The sequence below is a fragment of the Erpetoichthys calabaricus genome, chromosome 14 (genome assembly GCF_900747795.2).
Source record: "Erpetoichthys calabaricus chromosome 14, fErpCal1.3, whole genome shotgun sequence".
In the NCBI taxonomy this organism is placed as follows: Eukaryota; Metazoa; Chordata; class Cladistia; order Polypteriformes; family Polypteridae; genus Erpetoichthys; species Erpetoichthys calabaricus.
Genome location: NC_041407.2, coordinates 41,824,545 through 41,844,848, shown reverse-complemented (window position 1 = coordinate 41,844,848; position 20,304 = coordinate 41,824,545). Strand labels below are relative to the sequence as shown.

General features: G+C 39.1%; 2 protein-coding genes across 3 annotated transcripts in view; one reads left to right on the top strand and one right to left on the bottom strand.

Moving 5' to 3' along the window:
- The window catches only part of ppie (peptidylprolyl isomerase E (cyclophilin E)), a 68,193-nt gene that overhangs the window by 15,184 nt on the left and 32,705 nt on the right, over nucleotides 1-20,304 (top strand). The window lies entirely within an intron of this gene.
- On the bottom strand, nucleotides 15,983-18,647 carry LOC127530159 (E3 SUMO-protein ligase ZBED1-like). Its single transcript, XM_051936337.1, has 3 exons — nucleotides 18,500-18,647; nucleotides 16,742-17,358; nucleotides 15,983-16,652 (listed from the first exon to the last, which is right to left on the bottom strand). The coding sequence occupies exons 1-3, from the start codon at nucleotides 18,633-18,635 to the stop codon at nucleotides 16,260-16,262; spliced, it is 1,146 nt and encodes a 381-aa protein (XP_051792297.1). The 5' UTR covers nucleotides 18,636-18,647; the 3' UTR covers nucleotides 15,983-16,259.

Sequence of the window (20,304 nt, the reverse complement as noted above, 5' to 3'; positions counted from 1 at the left end):
TTGAGTAGAGAGCTGCTGTTATTGTTAATATTATACAATAAAAACACATTTGATTTACGTCTGTAACAACCGCTGAAAATTTATAGTGCTTGTCAAAGTTAGCGTTCACACTCGCCCCGATATGACACTGCTCTTTTCAAATAAAGACGCGCTATAACAGAGGTGAACTCAGATCAGAGAAAACCGAAGCCCTCCCCGCAAGAAATGTCAACTCACAGTGTATGAATGGCGTATGGAAGAAGTGTGTTAAGCGTTATGTAAATACTTTTGCTGGATTTAACAGTGAACAAGAACTTGATGAGATTCGTGAAGAAATAGTGAAACTGTCAAAAGACCTTTCATTGGAATGTGAAATGGAAGATGTCGAGGAGTTGCTAGACCGGGAATCAGGTGAACTTATGAATGAAGAGCTGATAGAATTGGAAGAAGAAAGAGTGGCGGAAGAAGAAACAAGAGAATTGGAGTAAGACGAAGAGGAGGAGGTGCCACAAAGAATGTTCACCACAAAGGGATTGTCAGAAGATTTATCTCTACTGAATAAACTCCTCGCTCATTTTGAAAAAATGGACCCAAATATTGAACGATTTGCGAGGATTGAACGGATGGCACGCAACACATTTCGTCCTTATTGCGAAATTTATGAAGAGAAAAAAAAACAAACAATTCAGACGAAGCTCACTATGTTTATGAAAAGAGCAACTCCTCCCATCACCCCGTCCGCAGCCTCGCCTGATCTGATGAAGGCGATATCGACAACTCGCAGCCAAGCACCAGTGGTGCCAGGAATTAAATATACAGTACAGTATTTCTTGTTTTGTACGTTTTCCACATATTAAACAAATTGTACTGTAGTATGCTGTGTTTGTCTTAGAAAGTAAGAAAATGTTGATAAAATATTACTTTAAGATGATTACAATATTATTACCCAGTCTAATATTCTTACCTTAAATTAACATAGGCCGACTTACGTCCAGATCAACTTAAAACCAGTCAGTCGGAACCAATCGCGGTCGTAAGTCGACAAGTACCTGTATATATATATATATATATATATATATATATATATATATATATATATATATATATATATATACATATACACACATACATGCAGTTTTAATAACACAGAAATCAATATAAACATTAACATCATTATCATATGAGAATATGAAGTAATATATAAGAAGCACATTTCATATAAATATAAATTATTAAACAGTAAAATCTTCTGTAATTTGCTACCGTGGCAATTTGTGTGTCTGTCCAGGATTTTAAATGACCTGTAGCTCGCAAACCGTTTCACCTATACACTTGAAATGTGGTACACATATAGTACGTCACGTCTACTATCCGCTTTAAGGGTGATGATTGTTTTACTCTTTTTATCTTTATTTTATTGTAGAATCAACTCCTATCTGCGCACAGCAGGGCAGCCGTGGGCGGATGCGTATGGTGTATTCACTCCATGTTATCGTGCATTGCGCTGTCAGTGGTATTTTGATAAAAGCATTTGAACAACATATAAGAAGCGTATAAATTATTAAACAGTAAAACATTAACATTTAAGAAGTAAAGTTACATTAAGTACTACTGCAGTGTCTTCGGGTATACCTCATTTTTTGTTTGCCCATTACATGCTTAAATGTATACATTTTTTGGTGCACCTACCCGAGAACACGCGACATATAACCGAGCGTGGGAGAAGCATGGATTTTAAACACGCGTTGAGTTGATCTGCTGGTCTCCCTCGTGGAATAACTGGTAATGTTTGACTAAAATCTACAGCGAGTAAAACGACATTACCTCCTATTTTTTTTTTTACGATCTCTGAGATCTTGCTTTTTTCGGTTCAAGGCTTCATAAGCTCTTTTATGTTGTATGGTGTACTTATCCCAAACCATCATCTTTGAATGTTGCAAGACTTTCGCCTTGTATGTAGATCGGGGTAATTACATTCATTGCATTCCTAGTCTGAATCACAATGTGATTGTATGGGTGGTTACCTGGCACTGTAGGGTTGCCACCCGTCCTTTAAAATACGGAATCGTGCCGCGTTTGAGAATGAAATTGCGCGTCCCGTTTTGAATCAATACTGGACGGGATTTATCCTGTATTTTTTGTATAATTTTTTTTTAAAGCAGCGTCTCATGCAAATCATCCCACACGCATTTTATGAAGATGCCTCCTTTCCTACTTTTGATTGGGTAATACTTGATGTCATCGTTAGTTTGATTGGTCTTTTTAACCGTCCAGTGAGGAGGGCATGTCTTTTAAGTAGAGTCTGCAAAGTGTTGGCACTGAGATGTGGCGTCAGCGCCATAGTTGAAGCCCCTAACGTTGCGGTCAGCAAGTCGGCTAACATCCGCCATGTGCCGTCTTTCAGTTGCGAGAAGCAGATCATAGAATGGTTGAAACTGTTGCCCCTAACGTTGCGCCACGGCGTGTGGTTCGTTTATACCTCGTGTCTTCTCATTAAACTTTTATCTCGCGAATATGTTATTGCAATCCGCAGGGGGAGCGTTTCTATAAACTTAATTTAAACTTACGTTTTACACCGTGCTTTGTTTCCCTTATGAACATGCTTGAATGCTTCACTCGCTCCCTTCTCAATTGTTTAATTAATTTTTTGCTCTTCGCTGTTTGCGGCTCTTACGTCATTTCCCCCTACTTCGTTGTTTTATCTCGCGAATATGTTATTGCAATCCTTAACGGGAGCGTTTCATTAAACTGATTGAAAATAGTTTAGCATTTACCTTTTTAGTAAAAGGCGAGCTTTTAAGCCTGAGAAATCACCCCGTAAATGCACACGTTTAATTGCACATGTGTTAATATGTATGGTTACACAGTATTAAAAGACAGTGAACAACGTCAGTTACCTTTGTTCCCGCGTTTGATAAAAGGCGAGCTTTTAAGCCTGAGAAATCACCCCGTAAATGCACACGTTTAATTGCACATGTGTTAATATGTGTGCTTACACAGTATTAAAAGACAGTCAAAAATTAACGTCATTTACCTTCGTTCCCGCGTGTGACTCGTGCTGTAAATCTCTTCCTTGTTTTTAGTTCACGTCATTACGTAGGAGGCGTGATGACGCGATACGTGACTCTGCCTCCTCCATTACAGTGTATGGACAAAAAATATGTTCCAGTTATGACCATTACGCGTATAATTTCGAAATGAAACCTGCCTAACTTTTGTAAGTAAGCTGTAAGGAATGAGCCTGCCAAATTTCAGCCTTCCACCTACACGGGAAGTTGGAGAATTAGTGATGAGTGAGTCAGTCAGTCAGTGAGTGAGTCAGTCAGTCAGTCAGTCAGTGAGGGCTTTGCCTTTTATTATTATAGATTCACTAAGCCAGAAGACAAGTAGCCGACCATGGAAAGCACGCCGGAAGGGGCGTGGATTCACTAAGCCGCCAACAAGTAAGACACCCATGGCGCACGCAGGAAGGAGCCACGCCAACCAACTCTAAGACCATTGGATGCAACGACAACTCGCAGAGCCACGCCCACCAACTCGGACGCGACGACACAGAAAAAACAGCGTCATTTATATTCGTCTGTCGTAGAGGCCACATGCACCTCCAAGCCACGTTGACCATTCATAGAGGCATGTTTCTCGCGGAGGTGAATCGCCATATGCAGCGTGAAAAACGGTTTGCGAGGGGTATCCCATGGGATCCTTAAAACAATCCTTTACAACTGAGGTTAAAACACAATGAAGTAAGCAGTCTTTAAAAACCAATACACCCTGTGCCTCTGTTTCATTAGCGTCGGCTGTCCTCCAATTGTAAGTCACGGACAATTGCATGTTTCCCTCTCAAAACACAATGAAGGAAGCAGTCCTTAAAAATCAATAAGCCCTGTGCCTCTGTTTCATTAGCGTCTCACCTGCTTCATCCAGTGGTCTTAAAGTTGGTGGCCGGGGCTCCGTGAACTGCTCTTGCAAGCAGGCACATGACCAGGGGGTGTGTAAGCTTAGAGAACGAGGGTGGAGGGGGGAGGACCAGGTAAGAAGAGGCATGTTTGTCGCGGAACTGAATCGCTGAATGACCGTGCGACGACGGTCAGCTGGCAAAAACTGGCCGACAAAAGCGTGTGCATTATGCTTACTGGAAGGAGCGTTACGGATTTTGCAAATGTTCATTTTTTTCCCTCCTTTTAGACAACTGTGTCTTTCCGGAAGTGTTCAGCAATCAATATATTATTTTTGCGGCGTTTGCCTGCTGGACCACGTGCAGCGAGCAAGAGAGAGAGCAAGAGCGTGTGACACACACACACACACATACAGGCACTCGCGCACGCGGGAGAGAGAGCGCGCTGGACACATAGGAATAATAATACTTCGTTACATTGATATACCGATACTGATTCTCAGTATTCAAAGTGCTATCCACACAGTAAGGAACCGGGAAGCGAACACACAATCTTCCAGAGTCTCCTTACTGCAAACCAACAACACTACTACAGCCCCACAAGGCAGTTAAAAAATACACGGGGCTTGAATTTGTTTTCACTTCTGTGCATAGCATGGCATGTTACTTTTCTTGGTGGCTTATTACATTACGGATGTTTCACATGTACATTGTTTCCCCTGTGCTTAAAAGACATTAAACAAGTGTTTCTCAACTACGCCATGGTCTTAATGTTGGTGGGCGGGTCTCCGTGACTTGCTCTTGCAAGCGGACACATGACCAGGGGGTGTGTAAGCTTAGAGAACGAAGGTGGACGGGGGAGGACCAGGTAAGAAGAGGCATGTTTGTCTCGGAACTGAATCGCTGAATGAAATTAAACGCGTGTGCATTGTACTTACTGAAAGCACCGTTACGGATTTTGCAAATGTTCATTTTTTTCTCTCCTTTTAGACAACTGTGTCTTTCCGGAAGTGTTCAGCTATCAATATATTATTTTTGCGGCGTTTGCCTACAGGACCACGTGCAGCGAGAGAGCGTGACACACACACACATACACACACACGCGCGCGCGATGGACACATAGGAATAATAATACTTCCTTACATTGATATAGCGGTGTTCTCAGTATTCAAAGCACTATCCACACAGGAAGGAACCGGGAAGCGAACACACAATCTTCCAGAGTCTCCTTACCGCAAAGCAGCAACACTACTACAGCCCCACAAGGCAGTTAAAAAATACACGGGGCTCGAATTTGTTTTCACTTTTGTAGATAGCATTGTTGCAATTTTACTTTTCTTGGTGGCTTATTACATTACGGATGTTTCACATGTTCATTGTTTCCCCTGTGCTTAAAAGACATTAAAAAAGTGTTTCTCAACTGTGACTACAAGTACTGACAACTGTGTCGTTCAGGAAGTGGTCACCCATCAATACATAATTATGCGGCGTATGCTATGCTGCGGGTTGGCTAGTTGAGAATAAGACTCTGGGATTACTAGCATTGTTATTTATAATCTTAGAGAAATAGCAGCGCCTCTCAAGACGGACTGTGTTATTGTATTCTGTTATTTTAACTTTTCATATTTCATAGTGGATAGTTAGTTTAGTCTTCCTCCATTTACGCTCAGCTCTACGGCATGCTCTCTTTAAATCAGACACTCTTTGGGTCTTCCATGGTATAACAATGCTAGAAGATTTTTAACTGTTTTTTCAGGTGCAACTATGTCAACAGCAGCTCTCACCTTAGTATTACATCTTTCCACCTTACTATTTACATTATCCTCGCTATTATAGTTGGCACTATAAACGGACTGACTGCTTAGAATGTTTGTAAGTTTTAAAGCTGCTGATGAGTCAAAGAAGCGTTTTTTAACAATATGCTTCTCATGAGTGTTTTCTATCATTATTTCTATATTAAAAAGTAGAAGAAAATGGTCTGATAGACCCGTATCAATGACCTGTTTTATATCAACTTTTAGTCCTTTAGTAATCACTAAGTCTAACGTATGACCTGTTTTATGTGTAGGCTGATTAACGAGCTGTCTCAAATTAAAACAGTCCAGGAGGTTCATAAATTCTTTTACTTTTTGGTCACACTGATTATCTAAATGAAAATTGAAGTCGCCGACTATTAAGAGTGTGTCATAGTTCGTAATTAAAATTGACATTAAGTCAGAGAATTCCTCAAAAAAAGACGCGTTGAATTTTGGAGGTCTATACACAGATAATATTAGAACGTGAGAATCTCCATGGATAACAACGGCGAGATACTCAAAGGACTTGAATTTACCAAAACTGACATCTTTACATTTTAACCGTCTTGAGTAAATGTTTGCCAAGCCACCACCTCTCTTTCCTTGGCGATCTGCACAACAATTGTGATAAGAACAGGCCATTCATTCCAACAAGCTTGTCCATACTGTTTACCTAGATTATCCAAAGTAACATGGAGTTGAGATTTGAAGGTCTCTGAAGACCTACTTTCCACCACACAACTTAGTAATTTATTCCATGTGTGTCTGTTTTTTGCGTGAACAAAAACTTTCTAACATTTATGTGAAATCTGCTCATAAGTTTCCAACAATGTCCCTGTGTCCTTGTTTCATATTTAAAGTAATAACTGGGATTCACTGTACAAACTCCTTTCACAATTTTACACACTTAAATCATGTCACCCGTTAATCACAGTTTGCTTAAACAGAAAAAGGTAATCTGTTTCTGTTTCTGTGCATAGCTCCTAACTCATAGGCCCTATTTACAAATAAGCTTTTTTCTGCCACTTCAGAGCTAGACCAGAATGCTCCTAAGCCACGTGAAAAATTATTTGCCATTGTTTACAATGAAATGTTTCACACCTAACAGTTTTAGCAGTTGTTAAAAACCTCCTGTATGCAACAGTTTTCAAGCATGTTCAGACAAACGCTTGTTTCATTGAAATCAGTGGTAACACTCATAAAAGCTGATAAGTGAAAACAAAGGAATGTTTTGGAAAGCATTTTAACATAAAGTCAATGCCTCTTCTTGGATGAAGAAGCTCATTGAAACTATGGAAAAAAAGCTTGGTGTCATCTTGCTGTTTAGGGTGAGGTCAAGATTACACTATACCTTTCAATCAAGAGACAATAATTCAACAAATGTTAGAGCTTTATAGGTGCTGGTCATAAAATTAGAATATCATGACAAAGTTGATTTATTTCAGTAATTCCATTCAAAAAGTGAAACTTGTATATTAGATTCATTCATTAAACACAGACTGATGTATTTCAAGTGTTTATTTCTTTTAATGTTGATGATTATAACTGACAACTAATGAAAGTCCTAAATTCAGTATCTCGGAAAATTAGAACATTGTGAAAAGGTTCAATATTGAAGACACCTGGTGCCACACTCTAATCAGCTAATTAACTCAAAACACCTGCAAAAGCCTTTAAATGGTCTCTCAGTCTAGTTCTGTAGGCTACACAATCATGGGGAAGACTGCTGACTTGACAGTTGTCCAAAAGACGACCATTGACACCTTGCACAAGGAGGGCAAGACACAAAAGGTCATTGCTAAAGAGGCTGGCTGTTCACAGAGCTCTGTGTCCAAGCACATTAATAGAGAGGCGAAGGGAAGGACAAGATGTGGTAGAAAAAAGTGTACAAGCAATAGGGATAACCGCACCCTGGAGAGGATTGTGAAACAAAACCCATTCAAAAATGTGGGGGAGATTCACAAAGAGTGGACTGCAGCTGGAGTCAGTGCTTCAAGAACCACCACGCACAGACGTATGCAAGACATGGGTTTCAGCTGTCGCATTCCTTGTGTCAAGCCAGTCTTGAACAAGAGACAGCGTCAGAAGCTTCTTGCCTGGGCTAAAGACGAAAAGGACTGGACTGCTGCTGAGTGGTCCAAAGTTATGTTCTCTGATGAAAGTAAATTTTCCATTTCCTTTGGAAATCAAGGTCCCAGAGTCTGGAGGAAGAGAAGAGAGGCACAGAATCCACGTTGCGTGAGGTCCAGTGTAAAGTTTCCACAGTCAGTAATGGTTTGGGGTGCCATGTCATCTGCTGGTGTTGGTCCATTGTGTTTTCTGAGGTCCAAGGTCAACGCAGCCGTCTACCAGGAAGTTTTAGAGCACTTCATGCTTCCTGCTGCTGACGAACTTTATGGAGATGCAGATTTCATTTTCCAACAGGACCTGGCACCTGCACACAGTGCCAAAGCTACCAGTACCTGGTTTAAGGACCATGGTATCCCTGTTCTTGATTGGCCAGCAAACTCGCCTGACCTTAACCCCATAGAAAATCTATGGGGTATTGTGAAGAGGAAGATGCAATACGCCAGACCCAACAATTCAGAAGAGCTGAAGGGCACTATCAGAGCAACATGGGCTCTCATAACACCTGAGCAGTGCCACAGACTGATCGACTCCATGCCACGCCGCATTGCTGCAGTAATCCAGGTCAAAGGAGCCCCAACTAAATATTGAGTGCTGTACATGCTCATACTTTTCATGTTCATAACCTTTCAGTTGGCCAACATTTCTAAAAGTCCTTTTTTTTCATTGGTCTTAATTGATACTCTAATTTTCCGAGATACTGAATTTGGGACTTTCATTAGTTGTCAGTTATAATCATCAACATTAAAAGAAAGAAACATTTGAAATACATCAGTCTGTGTGTAATGAATTAATCTAATATACAAATTTCACTTTTTGAATGGAATTACTGAAATAAATCAACTTTGTCATGATATTCTAATTTTATGACCAGCACCTGTACATTTAGTTTTAATTATTATAAGTTCAGTGGAGATGGTTTAACATATAGGCAGAATGGTAGAACACAGTTAGTGTTCCTTCCTTAGAGCACCTGCTGTATGGGGTTAGCATGTTTTGCACGTGCATTTGTGAAATGATCATTATTAGTGAATGTGTTTAACAGGATTTAATTACCTGTTTTAACACTGAATACTGGAAATATATCAGTAATAATTTCAATTAGGAAATAAAACATTTAGTCCTTCTTGAAGTAAATAACATCCATCCCTTTTTTTGTATCCCCAATCTTAGCTCCTGGGTGAACTGTGGCCGTTATGTTACCAGATCACACTGTTTCAACTTATCTTTAGCAAATACCTGAATTAAAAATAAACAGATGCTGCAATAAACTGCTTCTGTTGCTGGATTGCGTGAAGCACAATCTTTTCTACTTGGCTGAGCACTTGTTCCCTACAAAGATTGGTGCAGCGTCCAGCACATTTGCTTCTTGCCTTACTACAACAACAACAACAACATTTATTTATATAGCACATTTTCATACAAAAAGTAGCTCAAAGTGCTTTACATAATGAAGAAAAGAAAAAAGACAAAATAAGAAATTAAAATAAGACAACATTAGTTAACATAGAAAAGGAGTAAGATCCGATGGCCAGGGTGGACAGAAAAAACAAAAAAAAAAAACTCCAAAAGGCTGGAGAAAAAAATAAAATCTGTAGGGGTTCCAGGCCACGAGACCGCCCAGTCCCCTCTGGGCATTCTACCTAACATAAATGAAATAGTCCTCTTTGTAGTTCAGGTTCTCACAGAGTCACTTGATGCTGATGGTCATACAGACTTCTGGCTTTTAATCCATCCATCCATCATTGTTGGAACATCATGTTGCTTTGCGCCACCACCAAAAGGACACCGGAAAAGGAAATAGAAGAGAGAGTAGGGGTTAGTACAGATTTTAGAGCCACCATGAATAGTTATTATAATGAATTGGATATACAGAGTATCAGGATTTAAATTACAGTGAAGTTATGAGAAGGCCATGTTAAAGTAATGTGTTTTCAGCAGTTTTTTAAAGTGCTCCACTGTATTAGCCTGGCGAATTCCTATTTACAGGCTATTCCAGATTTTAGGTGCATAACAGCAGAAGGCCGCCTCACCACTTCTTTTAAGTTTTGCTCTTGGAATTCTAAGGAGACACTCAGTTGGGGATCTGAGGTTACGATTTGGAATATAAGACGTCAGACATTCCGATATATAAGATGGGGCGAGATTATTTAAGGCTTTATAAACCATAAGCAGAATTTTAAAGTCAGTCCTGAATGACACAGGTAACCAGTGTAGTGACATCAAAACTGGAAAGATGTGCTCGGATTTTCTTTTTCTGGTTAGGATTCTAGCAGCTGCATTCTGCACTAGTTGCAAACGATTTGTCTTTTTTGGGTAGTCCTGAGAGGAGTGCGTTACAGTAATCTAGTCGACTGAAAACAAACGCCCAAGTGCTTCTGTGATGATCGTTGGCTCCCTGTGACCCTAATCTGGACAGATTAAATTTATCTACCAGCACATGCAGGATTAAATGTATGTAAATACAACATATGTTCAGTTCTTTTGATTTGATTAACTCTGTTCATGATAAGTCCTTCCTAACCAGCTCTGCGATACATATGTGTGATCACAACACCAATGACAACTGTTCTTCAGAACTGTAAGCGCCAAGATTTCAAGCACTAAAGTCATAGAAGACATTCTGGAGATTCCACAATCACCTAACAACATAACACCTCACAGCCCGCAAAATGGAAATTATGGCAGTCATATTTTCCCTATAAAATACTCTTTTGAAAACTCTGGAAAAAGAGCTAAAAAAAACTTGAAAAACACGTAAAAAGCACCAGAAAAAAATAGAAAACTCTTGCAAAAAGCCATTAAAATGCTTGAGAAACGATAGAAATTAACAAAGTTCAGGTGTGTATGGGCCCTTAGTCCTGTCCTGTAATCAGTCTAGTTGCTCTTCTCTGGATTTTCTGTATTGCTGCTATGTCTTTTCTGTAATATGGAGACCAAAACTGTACAAATTACTGAAGGCAATGCCTCCGTTGTGTGGTTTATAACTGAAACACAACCTCCCTTGACTTGTACTATATCCTTTGTGATATGTAACCTAACAACCTGTTACCCTTTATGATTGCTTCTGTGCACTGTGTGGATAAAGATAGTAACGAATCCACTGTAACTACTACAGATGTTTTGGCAGTGACACACATGTTGTGTTTTGCAAAATTTATGGCTTCAGTTTTTTGGTGGCAGTTCACATTGTTTTTATATTATTGTGCACTTATTTTGGCCCGGCACAAAAAAGCTAAAAGTGTCCAGCAAGTGCCAGGACCACCTCCTGCTGAGCTTGTTCAGTATTGGCAGCAGGTGGGTGTGAGTGCATCTACACGCTCAGTGGGGTGAAGGCTTTTGGATAATGGCCTTGTGTCAAGAAGTACAGCAAAGAAGCCACTTCTTTCCAAGAAAAGCATCAAGGACAGATGAAATTCTAGAGGAAGTACAAGGATTGGACAGCAGAAGACTAGTGCAAAGTTACTTTTTCAGATGAATCCCCCTTCCGACTGTTTGGGACATTGGGAAAATTGATTGTCCGGAAAAGTAAAGGGTGAACTCTACCATGAGTCCTGGGTGGTGCCAACAGTGAAGCATCCTGAGACAATCTTATGTGTGGGGTTGCTTCTCATCCAGGGGAGTGGAACCACTCACAATTATGCCCAAGAATGCTACCATAAATAATGATATCAAGACATCCTCCAAGAGCAACTTTTTCTAACAATCCAGGCGTAATTTGGTGATGATCTGTGTATTTTCCAGCATGATGGACCACCATGTCACAAGGCAAAAATGATAACAAAGTGGCTCGGAGAGCATAACATTGAAGGTTTGTACCTGTTGCCATGAAACTCCCCAGATCTTAATTAAATTGAGAGCCTGTGGTCAATTCTCTAAAAGTGGGTGGACAAGCAGAATTCCACAAATTGTGATCAACTCCGTCTCTAAAAAGGCAAGAATGAATCACCATCAGTCCGGATTTGGCCCAGAAGCTGATATCCAGCATGTTATGAAGAAGGGTCAACACTGTAAATATTGACTCTTTACATAAATTTGATGTACAGTGATCCCTCCTCCATCGCGGGGGTTGGGTTCCAGAACCCCCCGCGAAAGGTGAAAATCCGCGAAGTAAAAACCATATGTTTATATGTTTATTTTTTATATTGTCACGCTTGGGTTACAGATTTGCACAGAAACACAGGAGGTAGTAGAGAGACAGGAACTTTATTCAAACACTGCAAACAAACATTTGTCTCTTTTTCAAAAGTTTAAACGTGCTCCATGACAAGACAGAGATGACAGTTCCGTCTCACAATTAAAAGAATGCAAACATATCTTCCTCTTCAAAGGAGTGCGCGTCAGGAGCAGAGAATGTCAGAGAGAGAGAGAAAAGCATACAATCAAAAATTAATAGGGCTGTTCGAGCTTTTAAGTATGCAAAGCACCATGCGGGAAGCATATCGCTTGACAAAGCAGCCGCAAGTAAGCCCAGCAAGGAAGGGAGCAATGTGAAGGTAGTCTTTCTGCATTTTTTAGACGAGTGTCTGTATCCTCTAGAGGTGCAAACAGCCCCCCTGCTGAATGTCAGAGCAAGAGAGAGAAAGAGAGAAAAGCAAACAATCAAAAATCAGTAGGTGCTTTTTGGGATTTTAAGTATGCGAAGCACTGTGCGGGAAGCATATCGAGCAACAAAGTAACAAGTAAGCAAGGAAGTGAGCAATGTGAAGGTAGTTTTTCAGCATTTTTTGAGGAGCGTCCGTATCCTCTAGGGGTGCAAACAGCCCCCCTGCTCACAATATATTTGAGGAGTTTTATTTAATACGTAATACGTGCTCTGATTGGGTAGCTTCTCAGCCATCCGCCAATAGGGTCCCTTGTATGAAATCAACTGAGGAAGCATGTACCAGAAATTAAAAGACCCATTGTCCACTGAAACCCACGAATCAGTGAAAAATCCGCGATATATATTTTAAATATGCTTACATATAAAATCCGCGATAGAGTGAAGCCGCGAAAGTCGAAGCGCGATATAGCGAGGGATTACTGTATTTGCCAATAAAAGCTTTTGATACTTATGAAATGTTTGTAATTGTTCATTATATCATAGAAGCAGGTAAATAATTACCTGAAAATGGTGAAGGAGCAGAGTTTTCAAAACAGATTTGTGTCCCTGCCAAAACTTTTGGCCACTACTGCAGAGCCTTCTCAAAAGGCATACTTTCAAGTTTCAGACCTCCAACTATGTATTCAAATCTTAACATTTTTACTCCCTACATGTATTACCTTAAATTTATGTACTTTAAATTTTATCTGGCCAAACCTGTGTGGCTAGGATGGCAATGATGGATGGCTCATTGTCATCCTCGGTTCCTTACCCCTTAATTTTTTAAGCCATGTGATGGTTGTATTACTCACTCTAGCTTTCTCAAGTGTCATTAAACTGTTATTATCCTTGCTTATTCCTGTACAGGGTTGTGTTGGCTGTGGAGTGGGTTTCCTTTTTATCTTATTTTATAATACCTCCTTTATAACTGCTAAATACTACTTTTTTTTGCTTTTTTCTGTTTTTGTTGATGTTTGTTTCAATAAACATTTGATTACATAAAAGCAACCAAGGTGAAATTCTTTGTTTTCTAAACAATTTTTTAAGGGACCACTGTGTCATGTTAAACACATTGTCATATGCCCGCTGATGTATATTCATAATTTAGAGTGTTTTCGCAGTAAATGTAAATTTTGACATAATATTGCGATCTGTGTGCCGCACTACTCTAGTTCATCCTGTGCTGTTATTGGCAAAAGCAGGTACAAGTCAGATGAAATTAAGTAATGATACCAGAATTCATTTACAGAAGTAATATATTTTGAATATCAATATAAGTTTTAATTACATGTAATATGTGACATGTCTGACAGTGAATAGCAGCCAGTGGAAAACAATAGATGGGTTAAGATACCATCTAAGATTTAAGATCACAAGGTTGTAGCCTGAATGGTCCTCTTAATTAGTCAGCCAGGCAATTTTATAGCCCTGTTTTTGCAAAAACTAAACTTGGAGAATATCTCTTTATTAGTCCAGACAGCTTCCAAAAATTGTTTTTTTATGCACAGATAAAATTGACCTTAGGTCAAAAATTGGCTCGTTTTTGCTTGTTATTGAAAATCGACAGTCAACTTTAAATTGGCTGATCAGTCTGAAAAGTTTGTGACATCGAATATGTTAAAACTAGACAAAGAGCCCGTTTCGACAACGCAAGATGAAACGGGCACGAGTTTGTGTCAGCAGTGTATGAAGAACAAATGATAAGTAACGAAGAAGTTGTTTTGTAATGATTGTAGTCTGCTTTACTCATTACTGTACAGGCTTGTACTGTTAGTTGATGAATTTTCCAGGCGTATAGTATAATATTGAATGATGAATGTTCCAGTACAATATGGAATAGTAATAAGTATAAGCACCACAAACCTGATATAGTTGAATTGAATGAATGCGTAATTGAATCAGAATGCGTAATTAGGCCTCGAGCTGTAGTCAAAATCGCCTTTCAGGCCTCTAGAGCTTTAATCGAAGTCGCCTTTCTCTTTGAATTTTTGCGGTCGTAAATCCGCCGCCTGCCGCGATGTTGGGGTTGGATGTCGGCCTCGTAAGGTTTTTCGGGCAGCTGCACAGAAGGCTTCAGACGGACGTGAGTGAATGAGTGAGGAGGCAGGCAAATTATGTATTAAGAAGAGGGAATGCACATCCATCTGTCAGCAATGCAGTGAAAGCAGTAAAACAAATTTGTGTCAGCCATTGGTAATGACACTTTTTTTAAAAGAAGCAGAAATATGTCCAGAACAGCAAAAAATCAAAAAGTATCACTAGCACAATTAAGGAGTTCATTGTTTTAGATAGCCAACAATTTTTTACTGTAGAAAGTTTGTGATTCTGCATGATATACTCTGTCAAGCAGACATAGCATTACCTGAGATGTACACTTTTGTTTCATCTCATATACAAACCCTCTGGAGAAGTAATAATCTGAAGTTGCGACATGAGTCTAGTGTTTTTTTGTGACCCTGACCTCTCTAGATTGGCTCAGATTTTCACTTTAAATTGTTTAGAATGTGCAAGAACTTTGTAGCTTGCCCACGTCCACTGCTTTCGTGATGGCTAGGGATGCTCCAATCATCAATTTTTTTAAGGTATGATACCCATCACCAATTTCATGTTGCTGAATTGGCCACTTTTTTATAATCATTCTTTTAAAAAATTTGCTACACAAAGTTTCTGCATGACCAGACTTGTAGTAGCTTTATGTTCTACATTAAAGTGTTAACTTTGGTATTTTTATAATTCAACTATAGAACAAAATATTTATTATGTTTATTTCTTATTGACAGAATGAAATTCTGTAGGGCTTAGTCACCGTGCGGTACTAAAACAAAAAAATTATTGATATGTCCTTTTATAACTAATAAAACATGTTAAGGAAATATTTCTCTATAGTACATGTGGCATAAAAGAAAACAAAATGCTATCATAATTACAAGCTGTCATATTGTTTAATTTCTTCTTTAGTGCATTTATCTGAAACAGAGCTTAATTTAGAAAAAGAGTTTTCACTATTTGTGTAACACAATTTTAAAAGCTCTCATAATAAGTTGATATTGGCAGTTAAACACTGCTTAAATGTGAATTTACATGCACCTTTTTTTTCTGAGTAATGTTTAATGATTATTGCAATTTGCAGTGAGGAGACCAAGGTTTGTGTCCTGGGTCCTCCCTGTATGGAGTTTCCATGTTCTCCCCATGTCTGTATGTGTTTTCTCCCACAGTTAAAAGACCAGCAGGTTAGGTTGATTGGCAATGTCAGATTGACCACAGTGTATCATTGGGGTTTGGGTGTGTATGTGTGGGGGTTCACCTTGTGATGGACTGGTGCACTGTCCAGGGTTTGTTCCTGCTTTGCACCCTGTGCTAACTGGAATTGGCTCCAGCACCCTTTTGCAGCACGGTTCAGGACTGAGTGAGTTAGAAAATGATTGCACTACATGTTTTTAATGCTGTTAAAATATACATTTGCTATATTTATACGTTTTTTTTCACCCATGTACCAGCTAGACACTTCCAATTCTTGAGGTGTAATATGAATATGGATTACCATTTTAATTACACAGTACATCTTTCTTACCAAAAATTTGTACTGTATGACACTCAAACATAGGGCTGCACGATAACAGAAAAAATGATTATCACGATTATTTTGCTCAAAATTTTTATCACGATTAATAATGACGATTATTCCTTTGGTAATGAACTTTTATTCACTTGTGTATTCTTATTGCACTTTACAGCCACAAATAAAGAAAAATAAACAAACCGAACATGTTTAGAATGGAGAGTTTTTCTTAGCTGTGGTAAATAAATAAAATTAAACTGCCTCTTTTACATCAACTTGTAATAAAATCAAATAAGAATAAAAAGTTTTTACAACATGTTACAGATTTTTGGCTAAGACCACAAGCCTGTCAACTTGATCGGGCTTTAGGGAAGACCGCAAGCAAGTAACTACATTTCCACCGGAACTAAAAGCCCTCTCTGAAGGAGAGCTTGTGGCTGGTATGCACAAGTATTTTTTTGCCACTTTTGAAAGCCTTGGGTAGATCTTTTCATGTTCTTTCCACCATTTTAATGGGTCCCCCTCACTATCCAGGTAGCTTGACTGCAAGTAAGATTCCAGCTCACAGGCTACACTGGATTTCTGGTTGTTAGGTGGCAAGGCTTGTTCAGCAGTTTTAAAGTAGCTTCCTAAAGTCATCTTTTTCTTTGGGGCACATCCAGCTTCAGCATCCTCCTCGCTGGTCTCTTGTGCTGTTTCTTGGGGTGGCACCTAAACACAGAAAAAGGCATTTAGAACAAATTTAACTAATTGAGACACAAAACACTAATATAGATCTCAGTGCAGCTCATTTTTATTACCATCATTGCCAAAGTCTGCATCTCAGCTTTGAGTCTGGATTGAATTGTTGTTTTGTTGTCCTCAGCTGTGTATCTCATCTTAAATCGTGGATCCACCGTAGATGCCATGTCCAGTAGAGCTTGGATGTCAGGGTCACTGTATTTTTCGTTTAGGTACTCCAAAATTTTAGACTTGATTGCTCTTGACAGGTCAGTATCATCATCCTTAACTTTCAAGATTGATGCGTTGAAAAGATGAAGAACTGGCTTAACAAATGACACGCTGACGTACTTCTCGCCAGACAGTGCATCTGTAAAATTAACTAGAGGGTGCAAGGATTTGTTGATTGCCTCTAGTACATCCATGTCCTGCCATGTTGGGATAAGATGACGAGACTTCTTGTCAGAGGACAGGACATGTGCAATGGCCTTTTGCTGCTCGATGATTCTCTCTATCATGGCCTGACGTGATCCCCACCTTGTTGGACACTCTGTTTTCAATGAGTGCTCTGGGAGTTTCATCTCCTTTTGTGCAGCTAAAAACTCTCTTTTACGCTTCCAGCTGTAAGAGAAGGAGCTCACCAACTTTTTACAGAGCCCCACAGCCCGGTCAATTCTTGGATCCTTCATGGCATTCTCTTCAGGAAATAAACATGATCAGAAAAAAAAACAGTAAGACACAGGAAGACTCTTGTTGTTTATGCAACTTTTGATCAGAAATAAAAAAAAATGTTTATTTCACTAATTATATACACCTACATAAGACAATTATCAAACATTTATTAATAAATAATAAACACTCACTTATTCTAAACTCATCTGGGTTCACAAACATTAACATAATAGTATTTGACTAATCAAATATTTTTTAACTTTTAAATGTATCTAATTTGATAGATTAGCAGAATAAAAATGATGATTATTATACTGTAGACATATGACTCAATGTCATTATAATGTGTCATTATAATCAGGGGTGCACATAACTTTTTGAGTGTGTTCCTCAGGTGAGTAGCAGGAGCTGGTGTTTGGTACGCACTCCACAGCGAGGTCTTAATAAGTGCAGATCGCTCCCTTAAGGTTTTGTGGTTTTTATCGTCATTGTGCAACTTGACGGAACACAAGGTTGCGTCTTGAGCGTAATATGCATTAAACAAATGTATTGCGTTTCATTAAAAATGGTATGAAAGAATCAGTTGTTCTTTTGTGATAAAACCGAAATAAAATCAAATAAAATGCTATTTGAGTACGTATCTAATATCACGTGAGTGCGTGGCGCTTAAATATCGTTTAATAAATAACATCACTGACTAAAGACTGTTGGTGAAGAGCACACTGTCATTTGGCCATCTTAAAGTAGCCGAAAATGCGCACAGCTGCGCCTCATTTAAAAATTACCACTGCCACAAGCGGAAAACACGCAAAATTATTTTATTTCAAAACGAAACCTCTTTGTATGGTGCTTTCCGCCGGTGCAGAATAGGGTCCTGAGTCAGAGGAATAAACACTTTTCGAACATAAACGCAGTACCTAAACCGAAAGGACATAAAACAAATGGTGAAGGTGAAATTTTAATCGCACGCTGTCAAAAAACGGTCAAAGTCAAGAGCTCTTCTGTTTTGTACGCGAAAGCGCTGTAGTAACAAAATGACGTTACGCGTACCTGCGTACCAGTTATGTGCACCCCTGATTATAATATCACTAAAACAACAACAACAATTAATATTTTTAAATTGTCAAATTGTTTCAATATATCTGGGGAAAAAACATACAACTTACCGATGGCTAAATGAAGTCTGTGACCAAAGCAGTGTAGCCTCGGCCAGTTATTCACAGATGCTGCCCTAATCATATTAGCTGCGTTGTCCGTTGTGATGCACACAAGTCTTTCTTCCACCAAGCCCCAAGCGGACATCGCTTCTTTGAGGCCCACTGCAATAAATCCGCTGTATGGTCTTGTGGGAAAAACGAAGTTTGCAAAAGCTTGCTTTTCATCTCAAACTCGCTGTCAATAAAATGAACTGTCAAGCTCAAATACGGTTCCGCAGTTCTGCTTGACCATAAGTCGGTCGTGGCATTAAAATATTCAAGGCTGAGCCTGAGAATTTCTCTTTCTATTTCTTTTCAGCATTTCGCATACAGCGAGGGCAGCGCAACATTGGAAAAATGGTTGCGTGAGGGAATGCTATATCTTTTGTCAAGTGTTGCGATCATTTTTTTAAACCCCTCACTGCTCACGGTGGTTATTGGACACATATCCTTGGCTATATGGTATGTGATCGCCTCTGTTATTTCCCGGTGTCTTTGCGAGCTAGGCAGATATGGTATTGCGTTGAACAATATCCCTGATATTGTTGTCTGTGTTGTGGATTGCTGGTAATTTTTTGTTGTTGCTGTTTGTGCCTTCAGTCGTTGAAATTCTTGATAGTGTACTTTGTGGTGGCTTTTAAGGTGGTTGATGAGGTTTGTTGTGTTACCTTGGGACATTTGGACGGAACAGGAGCAAAGTTTGCACAAGACTCGTACCTGATCAACATCACATTCCTCGAAACCGAAATAGTTCCAGACAACTGAGTATGACCCCTTTTTAGGAACTAACGATGGCACTTCTGCACCTTCCTCACGTTGCTCCGCCATCATATGTTTATTCTGACTGACTGTTATTGCTGCTATTGACTTCTACTGCTTCAGAAAGCGCTTGCAATCTAGACGCAGTAACGTCATAGTGACGCAGTCCAATCCGTAAACTCAGCCCATAAAAAACAGTTTGGTCTTTATACTGTAAAATCACAACGATATTTATTAACTGATCGTGGGTCATAAATATCGTTATCATGAGAAAAAAAAGATTAATCGTGCAGCCCTACTCAAACAGATAATAGACAGATTACAAACCTGTAAAAATGACGCAGATCTATCACATATGCATAAGACGTTTATCAAGAAGATACAAGGCTAACATGTTTAACTCGTTTACAAGTAAAATAGGCAAATGTTGCTTTTAAGCTAACAAGACTATTGTTTACTAAGCAGAAATTTAATTTCAAACTCTTCATCTTTTTCAAATTGAAAATGTCAGCTACTGTACTAATCACAAGCTCGTTCACTCATACGTGCACGGTCCATTTTAATTAAAGGACAAAATAAAAAAATTCTGAATTCTTGACAGCTGTTTCTATTGACATTTGTCTAATTTCACAGGATAACTCCTGATTATTTTTCTCAGTTTATTACTCCACTTTCTTTAATGTAAATGCTAATATTCTTGTTTTCTGTCCCTCTGGTAAAGTCTGCCTTCCTGATCTCTGTTCACATGACATTTGCAGGAAAAAAAGACACCAAGACTAGCTCAACTACCGTAATGCCTTGAGTAATGGAGCACTACTCCATTAGTGCACCAATTTGGTGTAAAGCTTGGAAAAGCAGATGCTGAAATTTTTTTGTGATCGGTCAATTTGCCAATCATTGAGTCTTTTCTGGTGAATATCAGCTAAATTATATTTGTTGTTATTCGACTTGAACATCACTAAGGTGGCATTTGACAAAAATCATTGAAAACTAGAACATTCCTAAGCGCAAAGGCA

Excerpts from the sequence above, each read along its gene's own strand:
- LOC127530159 (XM_051936337.1), bottom strand. The coding sequence starts at position 18,635 with ATGTCCGCTTGGGGCTTGGTGGAAGAAAGACTTGTGTGCATCACAACG. Across the intron at positions 17,359-18,499 it reads CAGACTTCATTTAGCCATCG|AGAATGCCATGAAGGATCCA; the intron begins GTAAGTTGTATG and ends TATTTCCTGAAG. Across the intron at positions 16,653-16,741 it reads TGCAGACTTTGGCAATGATG|GTGCCACCCCAAGAAACAGC; the intron begins GTAATAAAAATG and ends TTCTGTGTTTAG.